Source organism: Schistocerca americana, chromosome X, assembly GCF_021461395.2.
Source record: "Schistocerca americana isolate TAMUIC-IGC-003095 chromosome X, iqSchAmer2.1, whole genome shotgun sequence".
NCBI lineage: Eukaryota > Metazoa > Arthropoda > Insecta > Orthoptera > Acrididae > Schistocerca > Schistocerca americana.
Genome location: NC_060130.1, coordinates 621552705 through 621573053, shown reverse-complemented (window position 1 = coordinate 621573053; position 20349 = coordinate 621552705). Strand labels below are relative to the sequence as shown.

The 20349-nt window shown below is 41.7% G+C and overlaps 1 protein-coding gene across 1 annotated transcript in view; it reads right to left on the bottom strand.

The window, feature by feature from the left end:
* The window catches only part of LOC124556542 (DCN1-like protein 4), a 138991-nt gene that overhangs the window by 69613 nt on the left and 49029 nt on the right, over window positions 1-20349 (bottom strand). Inside the window, exon 2 of the mRNA XM_047130497.1 lies at window positions 3919-4050. Coding sequence (XP_046986453.1) covers window positions 3919-3998 — 80 coding nt within the window. The 5' untranslated portion in view covers window positions 3999-4050. The remainder of the gene's footprint in view (window positions 1-3918; window positions 4051-20349) is intronic.

Below are 20349 nucleotides of genomic sequence, written 5' to 3'. Positions count from 1 at the left end.
CACTGCATTTCATGTGCAAAATGTCTATCCTGATGCCACTTACTCTACTCAAGAGCTCTCCCCAGGCATCATCCAGGAACAGCAAAGGTCATCTGGCATGATGGCCACTGCCAGGAGTCGTGATGTCCCAAGAATATGGGCATTACTCCTTGGCATGCATGGTGTGCTAACAGCTAAAGCTTCAAAAAATGTAATCCCTGTGCTGTCAGGCGGCTATACCAAAAGGGTAAATAACGATCCAATCACATCAGATTGGCTACCGTGTTGGCTTTTAAGTACATACACAAGTCTACATGGATACTGTGCACAAAAGATCTTCAATGCTGTATGCACATGGTGCTGTTAGGGTTTTCTTCCCCAGTCAGTCCATACTACAGAAAATATTTTGAAAAGGGAGGTTAAATCCAAAAGGGGACCAAAAATTATTTCAGCCAAAAACTGATGTGGAGTAAATGGATAGATAAGTAAATGGATAGATAAGTAAATGGATAGATAAGTAAATGGATAGATAAGTAAATGGATAGATAAGTAAATGGATAGATAAGTAAATGGATAGATAAGTAAATGGATAGATAAGTAAATGGATAGATAAGTAAATGGATAGATAAGTAAATGGATAGATAAGTAAATGGATAGATAAGTAAATGGATAGATAAGTAAATGGATAGATAAGTAAATGGATAGATAAGTAAATGGATAGATAAGTAAATGGATAGATAAGTAAATGGATAGATAAGTAAATGGATAGATAAGTAAATGGATAGATAAGTAAATGGATAGATAAGTAAATGGATAGATAAGTAAATGGATAGATAAGTAAATGGATAGATAAGTAAATGGATAGATAAGTAAATGGATAGATAAGTAAATGGATAGATAAGTAAATGGATAGATAAGTAAATGGATAGATAAGTAAATGGATAGATAAGTAAATGGATAGATAAGTAAATGGATAGATAAGTAAATGGATAGATAAGTAAATGGATAGATAAGTAAATGGATAGATAAGTAAATGGATAGATAAGTAAATGGATAGATAAGTAAATGGATAGATAAGTAAATGGATAGATAAGTAAATGGATAGATAAGTAAATGGATAGATAAGTAAATGGATAGATAAGTAAATGGATAGATAAGTAAATGGATAGATAAGTAAATGGATAGATAAGTAAATGGATAGATAAGTAAATGGATAGATAAGTAAATGGATAGATAAGTAAATGGATAGATAAGTAAATGGATAGATAAGTAAATGGATAGATAAGTACATTAAATCAAATGGGACCTAGAGATACAGCACAGTTACCATCAAAGATTGCCACCATGGAAAAGGAATTAAAGAGAAGTAGTCAGATGGAAGACTGCAGCACAAGAAACGAGGTAGATGCTGCAATGGCTTGGGGCCCTATTCTCGCCACGCATGCACAAACAAGAGTTGTGAGCACCTTGTGAAGGCAATAATATGGGTTATCAACTGAATTTGTGATTGGATTCAGGATTTCTCAAGTATGGTGCAGCATGTTATCTTCACTGTTGATTCATCAACTTACACACAAGTAACTTCAAGTACGCACTAGCAAACTGTACTGTGGTAGGTGCTGCTCATACTGTATATTTATGATTAGTCAAACAATATTAGCAGTAGCCTCAGACTTTTTGCAGATGATGCCATTTATCTATAATGAAGTACTTTCTGATGCCTGCACAAATATTCAGTCAGACTTTGATATTATTTAAAATGATGCAAAGACTGACAACCTGCTTTAAATGCTCAAAATGTGAGATTTTCCACTTCAAAAATAAAAAAATCCTGTGACTGCAATATCAATGAGTCTTAACAGAAATCAGGCATTAAATCTGGCGGCAGACTTCGATCTACTGGCAGTATACTGAGAAGATGCAGTCAGTTTACAATGGAGCCCACTTACAAATCATTTGTGTGCTATGTGATAGAATACTGCTGAAGTGTGTGGGATCCATACCAAACAGGACTAACAAGAGATAAAGTAGCACAAATGTTGAACTTTCAAAGCACCCTTGGTAAGAATGTTGTTGTGTGTATAAAAGATTTTGCCTCTTAAGTGATAAATGTAACGAGCAGCTAGGTGTAGAGTATCTACAATGGATACAAGCATTTATACTCTGAAGTGCCAAAGAAACTGGCATAGGCCTGCGTATTCAGAAACAGATATATGTAAACAGGCAAAATATTGCACTGTTGTCAGCAATGGATATATAAGACGACAAGTGTCTGTCGCAGTTGTTAGATCAGTTACTGCTGCTACAATGACAAGTGTTCAAGATTTAAGTGAGTCTGAACATGGTGTTATAGTTGGCGCATAAGTGATGGGGCACAGCATCTCCAAGGTAGGATGAAGTAGGATTTTCTCATACGACCATTACACGAGTGTACTATGAATATCAGGAATCCGGTAAAACATCAAATCTCTGACAACATTGCAGCCGAAATAAGATCGTGCAAGAATGGGACCAACAAAGACTGAAGAGAATCATTTAGTGTGACTAAAGTGCAACCCTTCTACAAATTGCTGCAGATTTCAACACTGGGCCATCAACAAGTGTCAGTGTGCAAACCAATCAATGAAACTTCATCTAAATGGCTTTTGGAGCCGAAGGCCAACTTGTGTACCCTTGATGTCCGCACAACACAAAGCTTTACACCTTACCTGGGCCCATCAACACGAACATTGAACTGTTGATGACTGGAAACATGTTGCCTGGTCGGACGAGTCATTTTAAATTGTATCAAGTGGATGGACGTGTACAGGTATGGAGACAACCTCACGAATCCAAAGACCCTGCATGTCAGCAGGGGACTGTTCCAGCAGGTGGAGGCTGTGTAATGGTGTGGGGCATGTGCAGCTGGAGTGACATGGGACCCCTGATACATCTAGATGCGACTCCGGCAGGTGACATATGTAAGCATCCAGTCTGATCACCTGCATCCATTCATGTCCATTATGCATTCCAACAGACTTTGGCAATACCAGCAGGACAATGCAACACCCCACACATCCAGAATTGCTACAGAGTAGCTCCAGGAACACACTTCTGAGTTTAACCACTTCCTCTAGCCACTAAACTCCCCAGACCTGAAAATTATTGAGCATATCTGGGATGCCTTGCAATGTGCTGTTCAGCAGATATCTCCACCCCCATGTACTCTTACAGATTTATGGGCAGCCCTGCAGGATTCATGGTGTCAATTCCCTCCAACAGTATTTCAGGCATTAGTCAAGTCCATGCCACATTGTGTTGTGGCACTTCTGTATGCTCGTGTGGGGCCTACACAATATTAGACAGGTGTACCAGTTTCTTTGGCTCTTCAGTGTATATTAAACAACAACAAAAAATATGGGTGGCAGGCCATCAGCATATGATAAAGTGATCATTAGTAACGAACTACCTGGAGTACACTGCCATCAACAATACTGTGACAAGATTAGCAAATAATGCATCAAAATTCATTTGCTACTCAGGTTGAGATCTAAATTGTCCAGCTCTGTGATAACTCACTATTGTTACTAACAGTTAGTACTACAGTCATGGGCAATTTTTTGTGGTTTTATAGGATGTTCAAGAAACTGAACTGGATAGTTGTAGCCTCAGAGCACATGAATTGGTACATCCTTTGAATGTGCCCTTAATAACTGATCTGTTTAAGGAAGTTTACTCAATATGTGTGAGAGGAAACTACCATACATTTAAACCAACATACTCTAGTATAGTGTTCTGTTTAATGGGAATCTACCATCTCCAGAGGCATTCAAGCATAAACAACAGCACTAAAGGTGTCTGAAAGAATAATACTGGTATATAATAGTGAAATAATAATAATAATAATAATAACATTCAGACACACACACACACACACACACACTTTAGAAACATTGGTACCTGACATGACTCCTTGTACGCTTGCTGAACTGGCGCTCATCTTCTGTGACGAGCTCGATACGCCTCTTGTTTCGTGGCATGGTGCGATCACAGGTGCGCCCCTCACGCACCTGGTCTTTAAAACTTCAGAACCTTTACAAACAAAATGGTATTTTAAAAAATTTTCCAGTGTCAAGTGACAAAAATCTTACCAGCAGAAATGTGAGCCTAGTAAAGAACTGCAGCAACCAGATATCTTATAACAGAAAATCAAATTTATAAATAATAGCTGTCATACACTAACTGTCATCATGACATTCTTAATTCAGTGAATCCACATTCTCCGCACAGCAGTCACATGCACTGACTGAACAGACATACAGGCATAAAAATTTCCGTGTCAGTGCAAGAGATTATTTCATCCTAGATAATGACAATCCTTGACCAAGCTGGTAATTCCATGGAAGTTGTGACCATCACAACAACTTGGTCAAAAAACATAGGTGCACTTTTGACACACAGCTCAGAATGCTCTGCACATCATTACAACACTGAGAACAGCTGTGCAAGAAGAATTCCTTATTTTCTCTGGGATTCACAGACAACATTAGTTGTTATATTGTTGTTAAGTGCATTATTCCTGTTTACTCTGCTCACACTCTGCAGTGTGTTGCTGTAATAAACTGACAACCATTCTGTACACCTAAAACTTTTTCTTAGCACAAACATAAATAGTGCACTACAACGCAGACAAATATATCATGTTTCTAGATCCAGGATAAGTCCCCTCACATCTAACATCATGTTTTAGTTATTTCTAGATTTGTGGAAACTGGTGTAGTTAGCATTGCTCGTATACCAGCTGGTTGACACACTGAGCTTTCTTTTGGGAGGAACAGAGTTCAAATTCCCATCCAATCATCCTGATTTAGGTTTCCCAAGATTTTTAAATCACTTGAGAAATACGCCAAAATGTTCCATTGATAAATACATGGCTGATTGACTCCACTATCCATGACAAATTTAAGCTTGTGTTCTGTCTCTAACAGTCTCAAATTTTTGCTAGGATATTCAATTTTCATCTTGCTTCTTCACATAGATAGAGACATTAGGAACTTAAGGTTCTGATATGTAGAAGAATTGTGGGCAACGCCACAGATCTTTATTTCAGTCTTTAATTGTTTAAGCTCACAAATTAATTCTAAGCTGACGGTCATTGACAACATAGGAACTCTTAGATAAAACTAACCATATTTAAAAAACATTTCTTCCTGCGAAATATTACAGGAATGAAAGTAAATTATTTTTAAATATGTTAATTTTAAATGTCACGTGCTAGGCAGTATCCCAGAGCTAGAGAAGTAGTTGTATCTAAAATATGGTACACTAATCTTTTACTAAATTAAAGCTAAATAAATGGTGAGGGACATGCCCAAATGCACTGTCAACTCTACTGGCAACAGATCACATTGAGACACTTTGTTTAAAAATCATAGAATAAGATTGTATGCAAGGAAGACACTTCGAGACACCAGAAGGTTTCAAACAGATTACATAATTCTATAATGATAAGGCACACAGATTTTGAATCAGTTTTTAAACCACAAAACATTCTCAGAGGTAGATGTGGACTCTGACCATAACTTATTCATTATGACCTGCACTGAAGGAAATACAGAAAGTTAGGAAATTAAGGAGACCTGATTTTTAAAACAAAGGATCAGAAGTTGTTGAGAGATTGAAAGAGAGCATTGGGCACTTATAGACAAACAGGTAAAAGAGATACAACAGACAGCAAATTGGTATCTCAGAGCTGAGATAGTGAATGCAGCAGTGAATCCAGCAGGCAAAAAGAAAAGTCCAAGTAAAAGTCCTTGGATAACACAGAAGATATTGAATTTAATTGATGAAAGGGAAAAAATATAAAAATGTACCAAATGAAGTAGCCAAATGGAGATTACAGACACTGTACCACGGTGACCCAAGTTTGACATTACGAAATGTGTGATACTACAGTCTAGCATCTGATCTGCCACCATACCCTGTGTTACGTATTTTTGGAATGTAGATTACATGATTTCTTTCTTCGAATGATATACTACCCAAGACTAATGCATCAATTACAGAAAAATGTAGTAAAAAGGTCTCGTTTAACTTAATAATAATTTTTTACAAAATACCAACTGAATATTTGACTGTATTTCTTAATCTTCGCACAGTATATTTTATTAATTTTCTATTTAAACATGCATTTCCACAAACATTCTTGCCACAGGAAAACTTATTTTATTTTGTAGTAACAAATTTTCTACAAATGCAATATGCAACAGCCATTGTCATCACATTTTTATAGATGGCAACAGTGGGCCAGAGAAATGTCTGTTAGTTGGCTACGAGTCTACCTTGGGTGCAAAGTTTTAATATCCCAAGTTAGTTTTATTAAAAAATATAAATTTTGCAGTGTGCCTGTTCACGAGACACGGAAGTGTAATAAACTGTGAAAGCTAAACTTAAAAATATTGACTCGTCTGTATTTTCTATTTTACCGTACACAACACAATTCATAGGTCAGTCTGTGAAGTGCAGATTAACAATGCTTATCACTGTGCGCAGCTATAGCATAAAATCAGATGTGTATCTTAGACTCTGTCTTAAATGTACATTCTGCTCTCAAAATTTAATAACACGTGATGCTTACCTGTAAAAGGTTGTTACTAGAGTTACAAACTTTGAACCTTGTATCCATTATTTGACACACAAGATGAATAGTACAATGTTCAAAACATGAGATTGACAGAAAGTGCAAATTGGCACAGCAGGACTGGTTAGAAGAGAAATACATGGCTGTAGAAGCATGCATGATATGGGAAAGATAGATGCAGCTTATAGGAAAATTAAGGAGACCTTTGGAGGAAAGACAAAAACTTGTACGAATATTAAGATTTCAGATGCTCGACCCATAGTAACCAAAAATGGGAAGGCTAAAAGGTGGAAGTAATACCTAGAGAGTCTATAAAATGGAAACAGACTTTAGCATATTATTATAGGAAGAGAGGAGAGGAAGTAAATGAAGATGAGATGTAAAATATGATCCATGAGAAGAATTTGGCAGCACTTTGGAAGACTGAAGTATAGACTGTCTCAGAATTATTGATATCCTTTGGAGGGCCAGCCATAACAAAAGTATTCCACTGCATATGCAAGATTCATCAGGCAAGTAAAAGACTTGCCATCTTAAAGAAGAACCTGATAATTTCAATTCCAAAGGAGCCAGGCACTGACAGGTGTGAATACTATCAAACCATCAATTTATTAAGTTACAGTTGCAAAATAGTGACACAGATTATACACAGAGGAATGGTAAAAACTGATAGAAGCCGACCTCAGGGAGTATCAGATTGTGTGCTGGATAAATGTATGAGCAAACAAGGCCACCTTGACCTCACAACTTACTTAGAAAAAGAGACTGAAGAAAGGCAAACCTACATTTCATGGCATCTGTAGATAGATTTTCTGACAATGTGGACCGAAATACACACTCTGGAATTCTAAATGCAGCAAGGATAGAATACAGGGAGTGAAAAGTTATCCACAACTCATACAGAAACCAGACTGCAGTTATAAGATTCAAAAGGCATGACACAAAAGCAGTCCTCGAGAAGGAAGTGGGACAAGGTTGTAACCTCTTTTCAATATTCTTCAGTCTCTACAAGAGCAAGCAGTAAAGGAAGGTGAAGAGCATTTTGGAAATGGAGAAGAAATAAATACTTGCACTTTGCCAATAACATCGTAACTCTGTTAGAGTTGGCAAAGGAATTGCAAAAGCAGCTGGAAGAAAGAAAAAAAAGGAAATGAATCTTGTCTTGGAAAGAGTTTATAGGATGAATATCGACAAAAGTAAAAGAAGGTTAGTGGAATGTAGTCACATTAAATCAGATGATATTAACAAATATTACATTACGAACCGAGACACTAAAAGTAGCAAATAAGTTTTATTATTTTAGCAGCAAAATAACTGGCAATTGCCAAAGTAGAAAACACAAAGTGCAGACTGTCAATAGCAAGAAAAGCAATTCCGAAAAATATAAATTTGTTAACGCTGAATATAAAATTAAGTGTTAGGAGGTCTCTCTAAAGGCTTTTGCATGGAGTGTAGCCCTGTACAGAAGTTAAACCTGGACAATAAGCACTTCAAACAAGAGAAATAAGTTTCTTTTTTTAAATGTGATGGCACAGACAATGTTTAGAATTAGATGGGTAGATCAAAGAACTAATGAGCAAGTACTGAATCAAAGTGGGAGGAAATTAAATTTGTAGCATAACTTGAGTAAAGAAATGGATCAGTTGACAGGACATTCTGAGACATCAAAAATTGTCAGTTTGATAATGGAAGGAAGTACACAGCATAGAAACTGTAGAGGGAGATCAAGGCTTGAAAATAGTAAGCAGGACTAAATGTATGTAGAGTGCAGTAGGGAGAAACAGCTAAAGAGACCTGTCAAAGATAGCCTTGTGTGGGGAGCTGTACCAAACCAGGCTTTGGACTGAAGACAACGACAACAGACAAATGGTGCAAAATAATTTTGCAGATTAAAACTGTGTGCCGGACCGAGACTCGAACTCTGGACCTTTGCCTTTCGCGGGCAAGTGCTGTACCAACTGAGCTACCCAAGCACGACTCACGTCCCATCCTCACAGATTTACTTCTGCCAATATCTCGTCTCCTACCTTCCACTGCAGAGTGAAAATCTCATTCTGGAATTTACAAGCACGGAAAGGGGAGACAGGAATATAGTAGTTTGAATGTGAAGCACATTAACGAAAAAGAAACCATAGTACATACAAAAATTAAGGAAAGCAAGGCTGTTTAAAATTCAGTAATTAAAGGTTACAAGATTTGACGTTCTCCACACCAAAACATTTTGCACAAAGTCCAAGCAAAATAAAAGTAGCAGCTCAAAAATTATCTTCTGGCAAAATATCCCTAAACCCAGTGTCAAGTATAGTGTCGACAGTTTAGTGTGGCAGTCTGCTGCAACCATAAATAAATGAGAACTTTGACCATAAAAGGGAGTGGAGAGCTCAAAGGTAATAAGCCCCAACTTCCTCACACACAAGGGGCAGTCTGCACCAGACATTTAAGCTTCTGCAAAAGCACAAATAATACAAGGTCATAAGAAACACACACACCTTTCTGGGGTTGTGGGAGTCTCGTTCAAACTCAATGATAGACCAGATTACTCTCTGCACTCCTTTAAAAAAGATAATAACAAGCAACGTGCAACACACAATCCAAAGAAAAGCAGATAACACAAAAACAGATGGTAACAGCTATTGTGCAACTGCTCATTGGAGTTTAACTGTTATGAACATGGTCATTGAGGCCCATATCTATCTGTTTTTTTATGCAACAATAGTTCAAAACACACCTACCTAGAACTTCAACATTATGCAGCGGCACCACCGTTTAGGATAGGGAAAATTAGTTTTGTGCGATATTGGGAGCACGAGGTACTGCCAGATGTGGGCCGGATTGCAATAAGTTATGCATACCAGCAGTTGCGAAGGCAAATAGCGGCCACAGGGGCGTACACAGCAGTTTCCATGGCGCAAGTCACAGGCAGAAGAGGGCCACTGGCCAACCAAGGTATTATGCATATGTGATGCGAAGCGACACGCTTGGCAAAACAGAGGCGCACAGCCGAGTACAAATAGGTGCTATATTCTAACGAGATTTATTCAAGTGTGGCAGCTCTCCTAGATGGTGAGGCGTGTCACACTGCCGGGCTACACACAGCAACAGGTGGGGCGACAGCGTCCCAGTACACGACGGGTCGTTGGTTCGACCCTCTGAGGCCAACGCGGGGTTCACAGCCAGCCAAGGGTGGCTCACTCTTCAGCTCACTACTGCGGGCAGTCGTCTCTGCTCCCAACAGACGCCGGAGACTTCTGAGGCGAGGGCCACACATTCGGACGCCAGATCATGGACGGTCGTTGCTGCCACGTTCTTGGCTATGCCAGTGAGGAAGAAGCAGCAGCGGGGCCAGCTTACGGCTCCCAGCAGAGCAGTGCAGAGTAAACAGGGACGGTGGCCGCCAAGTCAGCTGCTGGCGGAGCCATCCTGACTTCATCGGAACTCAGCGGGCTGGCCAAGCCCGGCAAGACACAGCGGCTGTTGCATTGCACAGGCCACTCAGGTGCTTCCTCAGCATTGCGGCGCCCTGTGATGCAGACCGAGGTGAACGGACCACTGTAGTGGAAGCAAATAAATCATTTGGAAAGTTCTCACTGAGTTTTAATACAGCATCTCCTGGCACCCACCCACTACATTTGGTCATCCTGATACATTTGGTGGCAGAAGCCATCACAACATTTGTTGTCAGAATAGCGGACGTCGTCTGTCCAGTACGACGTTTGAGCCCACCGCCTGCAGTACAGTCACAAGATGTGGTGACTACTATCAAAATTGTTCTTTTGAGTGTTGGATGTTCTCTTTCTTTTATGTTTGTGTTTTGAGTATGAAGTGTCAAAAGCCACATTGTAGACGTTTGTGTGGGCGTAGTATTTTTGTTGTCAGAGTAAGTGTTAGTGTGGGACAGTAAGATTTATTTTTTTCATGGCATTTGATTACTTTTGTATTGGTTTATGATGATACTGAGTATGACGATACGGAGCTGCAGGAAGTCAGATTATTCTTGTACTTAATCATTTTGTTTCGGGACTAACTGGGAACGAAAGCAACACAATGGCAGATTCAAGGACGCAAGGTGTGTAAGAACCAGAAGTGGTGCGGATTTTGTTGGAAAAGGTAGCACAATTGACAGAAGACAATAAGCAGTTCAGAAATGAATTAACATCTAGAAGTGAGCGGGAAACCGCATCCGATCAGTCATCGTTGCCTAGGGTGCACGAGATTGATTCAGCAGCCACAAGTTTGATTATTCCGTTTTCTGGAAAGGCATCTGAAGATGTGCATTTGTTTGTAGAGGACTTGGAGACATCAGTGGGGATGAACAGTTGGTCTGATGAGCAGTTGTTACATATAGCCACAATTAGATTAACGGGTGAAGCAAAAACATATGTGAGGTGTTCTGAGGCCTTAAGAAGACAGGACAGTTTAAGCAGTTAAAGGAAGGGCTTTTACAAAGGCACAAGAAACAGAATAGTGCTCGGTACTTTAGGGAGAGGTTAAGTACAATGGCAAAGGGACAGGTTGAGACGGTGGAGGAATCTGCAGACAGGATAAAGGCAATTAATGAGTATACTTACGAGTTGAGGCAGAGCGATGAACGGAATAGTGTTCTGTTGCAAGAGGCCGAGCAAAGGGCACTTTATATATTTTTGAGGGGGTTACCAGCGCATATGTCACAGAAAGTGCGTAAAGGGAATCCAAAAGATTTGTATTCAGCCATTCAGCTGGCAGTTCAATGTCAGGGAACAGATGTGGCAACAGCGGTACGTGAGAGGCAAACAGTATTTCCAGCGGGTATAAAATGTTATAATTGTGGACGTATGGGACATGTGCAGAGGCAATGTACCCAGTCACCGAAGAATAGAGGATGGGGTGGAAATCAGCAGCATGGAGGATGGAGAAGTCGAGTTAGTAGAGGTGGGCAAGTGTTAAACGGCAGACAGATCCAAGACCCATCTAAGAGAGCTTCCATTTAATTTCAATGCTACAAATACGCATGGAGAGGTGGAATGTTCAGTGGTAGGACCCATAGAACTAAAACGTTTGAGATTTAGTTGGACACAGGGGCGCAAGTGTCAGTGGCTATTAAGAGTTTAATGGGATGAAGGAAGTTAGACCCACCACATTATAGGTTGCATGGAGGTAACACCTTTGGGGTCAGTGACAGCTGACTTTTGCATAGGGAAAGTCTGATTTGATGCACGCATGGAAGTAGTACCATGGGTAAGCGAGGGCTACGACACGATCCTAGGAGTAGATTTCTTGCATCAACATCATGCCAAAATTGACCTTGGACAACGAACTGTGGAACTTTGTGGAATGTTATTTCAGCTACAGGAAACTCTTGTCAATGCAGAGCTGTCATGAGGGGCGTTAAACGTAATGAACAAACCAAATGAACCACGTACATTAGCAGTAAGGCTTGGCTTGCATGAGTGTGTGTCTAGTGGCACCGGGAAGTCGCTTTGGGTAAGTGTATCTGTGGGTACAGTATGTGTTATTGAACCATTGGAGGATAATGAATTTTTGGATCTATTAGGTTGTTTTATGAAATGTAGTATTGGTGACATTAAAAGCAACGGTGGTAACATTAAGAGTGCAACGGGAATTCCACTGTTAAATGCAGAGGAGAGAGCAGATAGGTGGAAAGAATACATTGAAAGCCTCTATGAGGGTGAAGATTTGTCTGATGTGGTAGAAGAAGAAACAGGAGTCGATTTAGAAGAGATAGGGGATCCAGTATTAGAATCGGAATTTGAAAGAGCTTTGGAGGACTTACGGTCAAATAAGGCAGAAGGGATAGATAACATTCCATCAGAATTTCTAAAATCATTGGGGGAAGTGGCAACAAAACGACCATTCACGTTTGTGTGTAGGCTATATGAGTCTGGCGATATACCATCTGACTTTCGGAAAAGCATCATCCACACAATTCCGAAGACGGCAAGAGCTCACAAGTGCGAGAATTATCGCATAATCAGCTTAACAGCTCATGCATCGAAGCTGCTTACAAGAATAATATACAGAAGAATGGAAAAGAAAATTGAGAATGCACTAGGTGACGATCAGTTTGGCTTTAGGAAAAGTAAAGGGACAAGAGAGGTAATTCTGACGTTACGGCTAATAATGGAAGCAAGGCTAAAGAAATATCAAGACACTTTCAGAGGATTTGTCGACCTGGAAAAAGCATTCGACAATATAAAATGGTGCAAGCTGTTCGAGATTCTGAAAAAAGTAGGGGTAAGCTATAGGGAGAGACGGGTCATATACAATATGTACAACAACCAAGAGGGAATAATAAGAGTGGACGATCAAGAACAAAGTGCTCGTATTAAGATGGGTGTAAGACAAGGCTGTAGCCTTTCGCCCCTACTCTTCAATCTGTACATCGAGGAAGCAATGATGGAAATAAAAGAAAGGTTCAGGAGTGGAATTAAAATACAAGGTGAAAGGATATCAATGATACAATTCGCTGATGACATTGCTATCCTGAGTGAAAGTGAAGAAGAATTAAACGATCTACTGAACGGAATGAACAGTCTAATGAGTACACAGTATGGTTTGAGAGTAAATCAGAGAAAGACGAAGGTAATGAGAAGCAGTAGAAATGAGAACAGCGAGAAACTTAACATCAGGATTGAGGGTCACGAAGTCAATGAAGTTAGGGAATTCTGCTACCTAGGCAGTAAAATAACCAATGACGGACGGAGCAAGGAGGACATCAAAAGCAGACTCGCTATGGCAAAAAAGGCATTTCTGGCCAAGAGAAGTCTACTAATATCAAATACCGGCCTTAATTTGAGGAAGAAATTTCTGAGGATGTACGTCTGGAGTACAGCATTATATGGTAGTGAAACATGGACTGTGGGAAAACCGGAACAGAAGAGAATCAAAGCATTTGAGATGTGGTGCTATAGACGAATGTTGAAAATTAAGTGGACTGATAAGGTAAGGAATGAGGTGGTTCTACGCAGAATTGGAGAGGAAAGGAATATGTGGAAAACACTGATAAGGAGAAGGGACAGGATGATAGGACATCTGCTAAGACATGAGGGAATGACTTCCATGGTACTAGAGGGAGCTGTAGAGGGCAAAAACTGTAGAGGAAGACAGAGATTGGAATACGTCAAGCAAATAATTGAGGACGTAGGTTGCAAGTGCTACTCTGAGATGAAGAGGTTAGCACAGGAAAGGAATTCGTGGCGGGCCACATCAAACCAGTCAGTAGACTGATGACAGAAAAAAAAAGAAGGTATTGTACTCAAACAAGAGTGAAACGACGGGCGAGTAGTCCCCGTGAACGTGGATAATTTTAGCGCTGTAGACGCGAACTTGAGGAAAGGAGTTTTAGTAGCAAATTTGGATGTGCCAGATGACGAAGATTGGTGTTCGAGAGGTAGGCAAAGCAATCAACCACTAACTGCAGATAGAATTGAATTGTGTGACAAAATTAAGCATTTGAAAGGAGGAGAAAGAGAGCATATGGAAGAATTATTGTGGGAATTTAAGGATTTGTTTTTTCCACAAGGGCCGTTACGAGCAACCCCATTAGTTCAACATAGGATACCAACAGGGAATGAAGCACCTGTTTACCGTAAACTATACAGAATACCGAGGTGTTTGCTGCTGATTGTGGAGGACTTCATTGATCAGCAGCTTGCGGGCGGTATTATGGAGCATAGTAATAGTTGCTGGGGAGTGGGCACTGTCGTGGCTAAAAAAGCTCCCGATGGAACTAAGAAATACAGGTTCTGTTGTGACTACCGATACCTCAATAATAAGACAGTAATGGACGCATATCCCATTCCAAACATATCGGAGACTTTGGATGACTTAAGACAGTGCCAGTACTTTTCTACGATGGATTTGATGAGGTGGCTCCAGAGGATTGTCCAAAAACTGCTTTATCTACACCTGGAGGCCATTACCAGTACATTAGAATGCCATTCGGTTTGAAAAATGCTCTAGCAACGTTTCACAGGTTGCTAGACAGTGTCTTGAGGGGTTTGAAACCACGGCAGGGTCTTGTCTATTTGGATGAAATTATAGTGTTTTCAAGTAGTATGGAGTAACATAGACAGCAGTTAAGAGAAGTCTTTATGAGGTTAAGGGCAGCTTGTTTGACGTTGAGCCTGGAGAAGTGTCATTTTGCATTAGAAAAAGTAAAATATTTGGGTCATATTATCAGTATGGATGGAGTGGGAACAGATCTGAGGTAGGTACAGGCTGGAAGGGATTTTCAGAAATCAAAAACAGTTAAGGAAGTGCAGTCACTCACTGGAATTTGCAATTTCTATCGAAAGTTCGTGAAGTGTTTTCCAGATTTAGCACAGCCGTTGACATGATTGTTACGGAAGGGTGTGAAATTTGAGTGGACAGAAGAGTGTCGGAAAGTGTGTGACAAACTGAAAGAAGTGTTAACATCAATTCTGGTTCTTGTGTTTCCAGATTTTGGAAAGGAGTTTATATTAGCATGCGATGCATCGAATCAAGCATTAGGGTGTGTTCTTAGTCAGGAAATTGATGAGAAAGAACATCCTGTAGCCTATGTGCTAGGCAGTTGAATGCTGCAGAGAGGAATTACTCAACAACAGAGAGGGAGATGCTTAGCATAATCTACGGAATCACATATTTTAAATGTTACTTATATGGGAGAAGATTTCGGGTAGTGACACATCATGCTGCGTTGCAATGGTTGTGGGGGGTTGAAGGATCTGTCCACTAGACTCACTAGATGGGCTTTGAGGCTTAGTGAATTCGACTACGAGGTGGTGCACAAGCCTGGGAAGAAGCATGGTAATGTGGGTGCACTAAGTAGGAAGGTGGAAAATTAGAAGTTATAGGTTATGACCTAGCAGTATGGCAAAAATTATAGGATGCGGACAACAATTGTCAGTTGTATCAGACACAGCCACAGTTTAATATGTATGACAGTCTTCTGTGCAGGGAAACGAAGTTAGAGCCAAGGGTAGTAGTGCCAGTGAAGCTGAGAGATGAGGTTTTAAAGGAAGCGCATGATCACGTGTTACCCGGTCGTGGAGCGTGTAGGGCAACGAATAGGAGAGTGGCGGAGAGGTAGGAAAGGAGATGTGGATCAGTATTTCAAGAATTGTATACCATGTGCGCAGAGAGCAGATCTGAGTCTGAAACACATACAGCTACAACAATTACCGAAAGAGACATGTAGATTTTCTTTCCTGGGGATTGATGTCTTAGGACCTTTTAGGTGAGCACGGGGAACAGATTCGTTCTGACAATAACAGGCCATTTCTCAAGGTATGTGGAGATGGTGGCTATGCCAAGTCAACAGGCAGCAATGGTCACGCAAGCGTTAGTAAATAACTGGATTTTGAAGTTTGGGGTACCAGAGACAATAATTACTGACCGAGGGACCAACTTCATGTCAGATTTAATAAAGGAGCTGTGTAAATTGAACGTAAAGAAGTTGAGGATGAGTGCGTTGCACCCACAGACCAACGGAAGGACAGAACAGGTACACAGAACAATCGGGAAGACATTGAGTTTTTATGTGGATTCTTATCATCAGTGGGATGAGTATTTGAAGCATATTGTACATGCATCCAATGTGAAAGTCCATTCAAATACCAGTTTGTCTCCATATGAGGTAGTGTACGAGCGAAAAATGCCGTCACCGTTTTATTTAGTGAAGCTACAGAAAGGAAGGAAATCTGTACGTCAATTTGCAACGACAATTCGGGATGTTTAGAAATGGGTACAAAAGGCAAAAATGAAAGTTTTGGAAAGGCAGGAAGACGCAGTGAAGCGGAAAGGAAGTTTACCAAAAAATGTTCAAATGTGTGTGATATCTTATGGGACTTAATTGCTAAGGTCATCAGCCCTAAGCTTACACACTACTTAACCTAAATCATCCTAAGGACAAACACACACACCCATGCCCAAGGGAGGACTCGAACCTCCACTGGGACCAGCCGCACAGTCTGAAGTTTACCACAGTATAAAGTGGGGCAATGGGTAATGCTGTCCAGCCCCTATATGCAAAAAGGGAAAACGAAGAAGTTCCTCACGAGGTATCAAGGACCATACCAAGTTATTGAAACCACATCTCCTGTTAATGTTAAGCTTCAGCTGCCAACTAGGATGACGATAGTACACATTGGGCGGTTATAGCCATTTAAGGGTTGCCTGGATGTGATTCCAGGTGTGTCACAGGAAGGCAAGAGGAAGAAAGAGAGAGAAAAGAGGTGCTAAGTGCAGAGGAAATCAGGAATATAGAGTACAGCATGAAGTACCATATGCTTTGTGATCTAGAAAGTCGTAGAGTATTTGTAGTTTCTTTTTTGTTTTCTTGTCACGTATCATTGGGTTGGCGAGAGTAATTGGGCATTGTATTATATGTATGTTTTCCAGTATTGTCAGCCTGCTAGGGGCAACAGTCCTTTTGATGAGGGAGGAAGGGTGATGGTGATCTCTGTCATCAGGTCACTGAAAAGGTAAGTGTAGCTTCTGACATATGTGGAGTGTTGGAGGAGAAATCGAACACAGTTCTGGGGAAATAAATGCGTCTGAGTAAATTTTTTGGCAAAGCCATAATAAATATGTGTTGAACGACGTCAGAGTCGTAGGATTTCCTGTTTAAATTTTTAGTTATCGACAGTGTTGTGTCAGGAAAGTCTTGTTTATTGCACTAGTTCATATAACGTAAATTTAAGGATGAAAGTAGTCACACGATTGCTGTTGGGTTTGGATCAAAAACAGCGAATGTTGGAGGAAGATCTGTGAAGCTACAAATATGGGACACATGCACGGTGCAGTTATTTTTAGTCAGGGGGGAAAGGAATAGACTGTCCAAGGGACATTGTAGAGCCAAAATTGAGCTTGCAATGGGTCAGGATGCATTGGATAATCTCCAGCTACGAGAAAATGGTAGTAGTAGCAAGTTGTTTTGAGCAAGGAGTGTTTACAGAAGCGAAATGTGTAGAGCTTGAAGGAAGCGGAATTTTGATCAATGGAACTAAGTGTAACATAATAGGTCCAACCTTCCATCTGCCCGAGTCAATGTCAGGAGTCACACAATTGAATGTTACGCAGCCACAGCTGTACTGGCCAGAAGCCACTTTCGAGTTTTGCCAAGGCAGAATCTGACCTTGTTAAATCAAAATCTGGAGCCAGGTCTGTTGAGATCCGTAAACCAGTTCGTTTTAGAGCAAGAGAGGTGCATATCAGCCGAACAGCTTGTTCAATATGTCGCTCAGTATAGGGAAAGGCAACGGCAAATAACGATCATTTTGAGCACCTCTGTGCCAAGTGTCATCGCAGGCTTAACTTTGTTATGTGTTGTTTTTCATTCTGATCAGGCGAAGAGCCAATTCCCAAAGGGAACAAAGGGTAGTCCAAGTCCCAGTGGATTGGATACCGAGGGTGTGAAACGAGTAGGTAAGAGGTTTATCGAGCAGTGGTCGTCCAGTAAGGGATTTTTACATTTTGTTTCATGTCATGGTTTTGAGAGGGCACTAGACCACATTTAAGGTTCTAGTAGTAAGGAAATATGCCATAGGTGCCAACCCAAACAAGTTAAGAGTTAATTAAAGGTCGACCCGGGGACCACGTCTTCCAAAGAGGGGAATAATGTAGCAGCACCACCATTTAGGATAGGGAAAGTTAGTTTTGTGCGATATTCGGAGCACGAGTTACAGTCACACGTGGGCCAGACTGGAGTAAGTTATGCATACCAGCAGTTGCAAAAGCAAATAGAGGCCACAGGGCAGAAGAGGGCCACTGGCCAACCTAAGTGTTATGCATACGTGACGCTAAGCGACTCGCTTGGCAAAACAGAGGCGCACAGCCGAGTATAAATATGAGCCGTTTCCTAACGAGATTCATTCAAGTGTGGCAGCTCTCCTGGACAGCGAGGTGTGTCACACTGCCGGGCTACATGCAGAAACAGATGGGGTGACAGCTACCGCGGGCAGTCTCCTCGGCTCCCGACACACACCGGGGACTTCCAAGGTGAGGGCCACAGAGTCGGACGCCGGATTGCGGGCGGTCATTGCCGCCACGTTCTCAGCTACGCCAGCGAGGAAGAAGCAGCAGGTCCAGCCTACAGCTCCCGGCGGAGCAGCACGGAGTCAATGGGGTCGGTGGCACCTGCGTTGGCTGCTGGCGCAGCCATCCTGACAACATCAGAACTCAGTGGGCCAGCCAAGGCCGGCACGACACAGCATTGTGTAGCACAGGCTGCTGCGGTGCTTCCTCGGCACTGCGGGGCACTGTGACACAGACTCAGCCAGGCGAGACGCCTGTTTTGAGTACTGAAGAAAGTAAGGCAACAACTATAGTCCAGTCGTCGTTGGTTGCAACGGGTGCTGTGCGGCGGTTGGATGCAGCTGAGGTGCGGACAGTGTTCGGAATGTTGCCACAGCTTCTGCTTTCTGCCGTGTTGTCTGCATCTCCTCTGCTCGAATTCACTCTTGGTGGGTTGGAACGCTGATCATCTGGTGTGTCCTCCAGAGCACATTTTTGTGGTGCTGATGCGCCTTCTTCGGATGCCCTTTGCTGTCTGCCCAGGGGCGTTGTTCCCACTGGCCGTCGTCGTCTTTGTTTGGTCTCTCTCTCTCTCTCTCTCTCTCTCTCTCTCTCTCTCTCTCTCTCTCTCTCTCTCTCTCTCTCTCTCTCTCTCTCTCTCTCTCCCCCCCCCCCCCCCTCCTGAAGGTCTCTGGACCTTGTTTCATGTAGTTTGTACAATCGTAATGCCTGGCCTACGTATGATCTGGGGTTGGGAAATTTAGATCTCGCATCTGTTTGTTTTCACTTGTTGTCACACAACTTTGTGCAACCGCTCTTCCTACCTGCCACAGAATTACTGCTCACATAGCACAGCCGGCCAGCAAGTGGTCGGTCCCCACTGGACCTGGTTGTACAGGTTGGCAAGGTGCCTATTCTCTGGCATCCATGTGTAAAACTGGCAAGCAGCCTGTTTAAATCTATTGCACAGAAATGGTATGCCTGCCATCTCAGGCATTCGTCTGGTGCTCGGTTCTCGCCTTGGGAGATGCAGAGCAAGGCATAAGGCTTTGTTTTGTACCTGCTGCAGTGTGTCAGTATGTTTATTGGCTGCATTGCCCCACACTAAAGCAGTGGATTCTAGAACAGGCTGTATAAGGGCCAGGTACGAAGTTACTCCACAATGTGTGGGTAGAGTCGAACTGGGGTTTAGTAGGGGGTAGAGCGTCTTCATACGTCCCAGTGCTATCCTTCAGACCTCTCTGACATGAGGTCCCCACGTTAGATGTGTATCTAGGGCCACGCCTGGGTACTTCCTGGTTCGCGACCAAGGGATGGGGCCTCCCAGAATGCGAATCGGTTCTAAGTCTGCTGGTAGCTCTTTTTCTTGTTATGATTAAACCCTGGGTCTTTGCCGCATCAATTTTGAACTGACACTTGGTAGCCCAAACTTCAAGCATGTCTGATGCTTGCTGTGCACGAGATCTTACTATTTGTCCTCTTAAACTGCATGTAAACAGCGCAGTGTCACCGCCATATAAAGCCAGATCAACTCTCGGGGTTTTCAGATCATCAGTGGAGTATAGAGCGAATAGCAGGGGGCGACGAGTACAGATCCCTGTGGCACTCCCGCCCTGATTTGTCTCGCTATCTAAAGTCCTGCATGGGCTTTAACATGGAATGTTCTATTACTGAGGTATGATATGAGCAGGGACACATGTGATACCAGTACCTCCTGGTCAAGAAGCATGAAGAGGAGACTTACGTGACATGCTGTC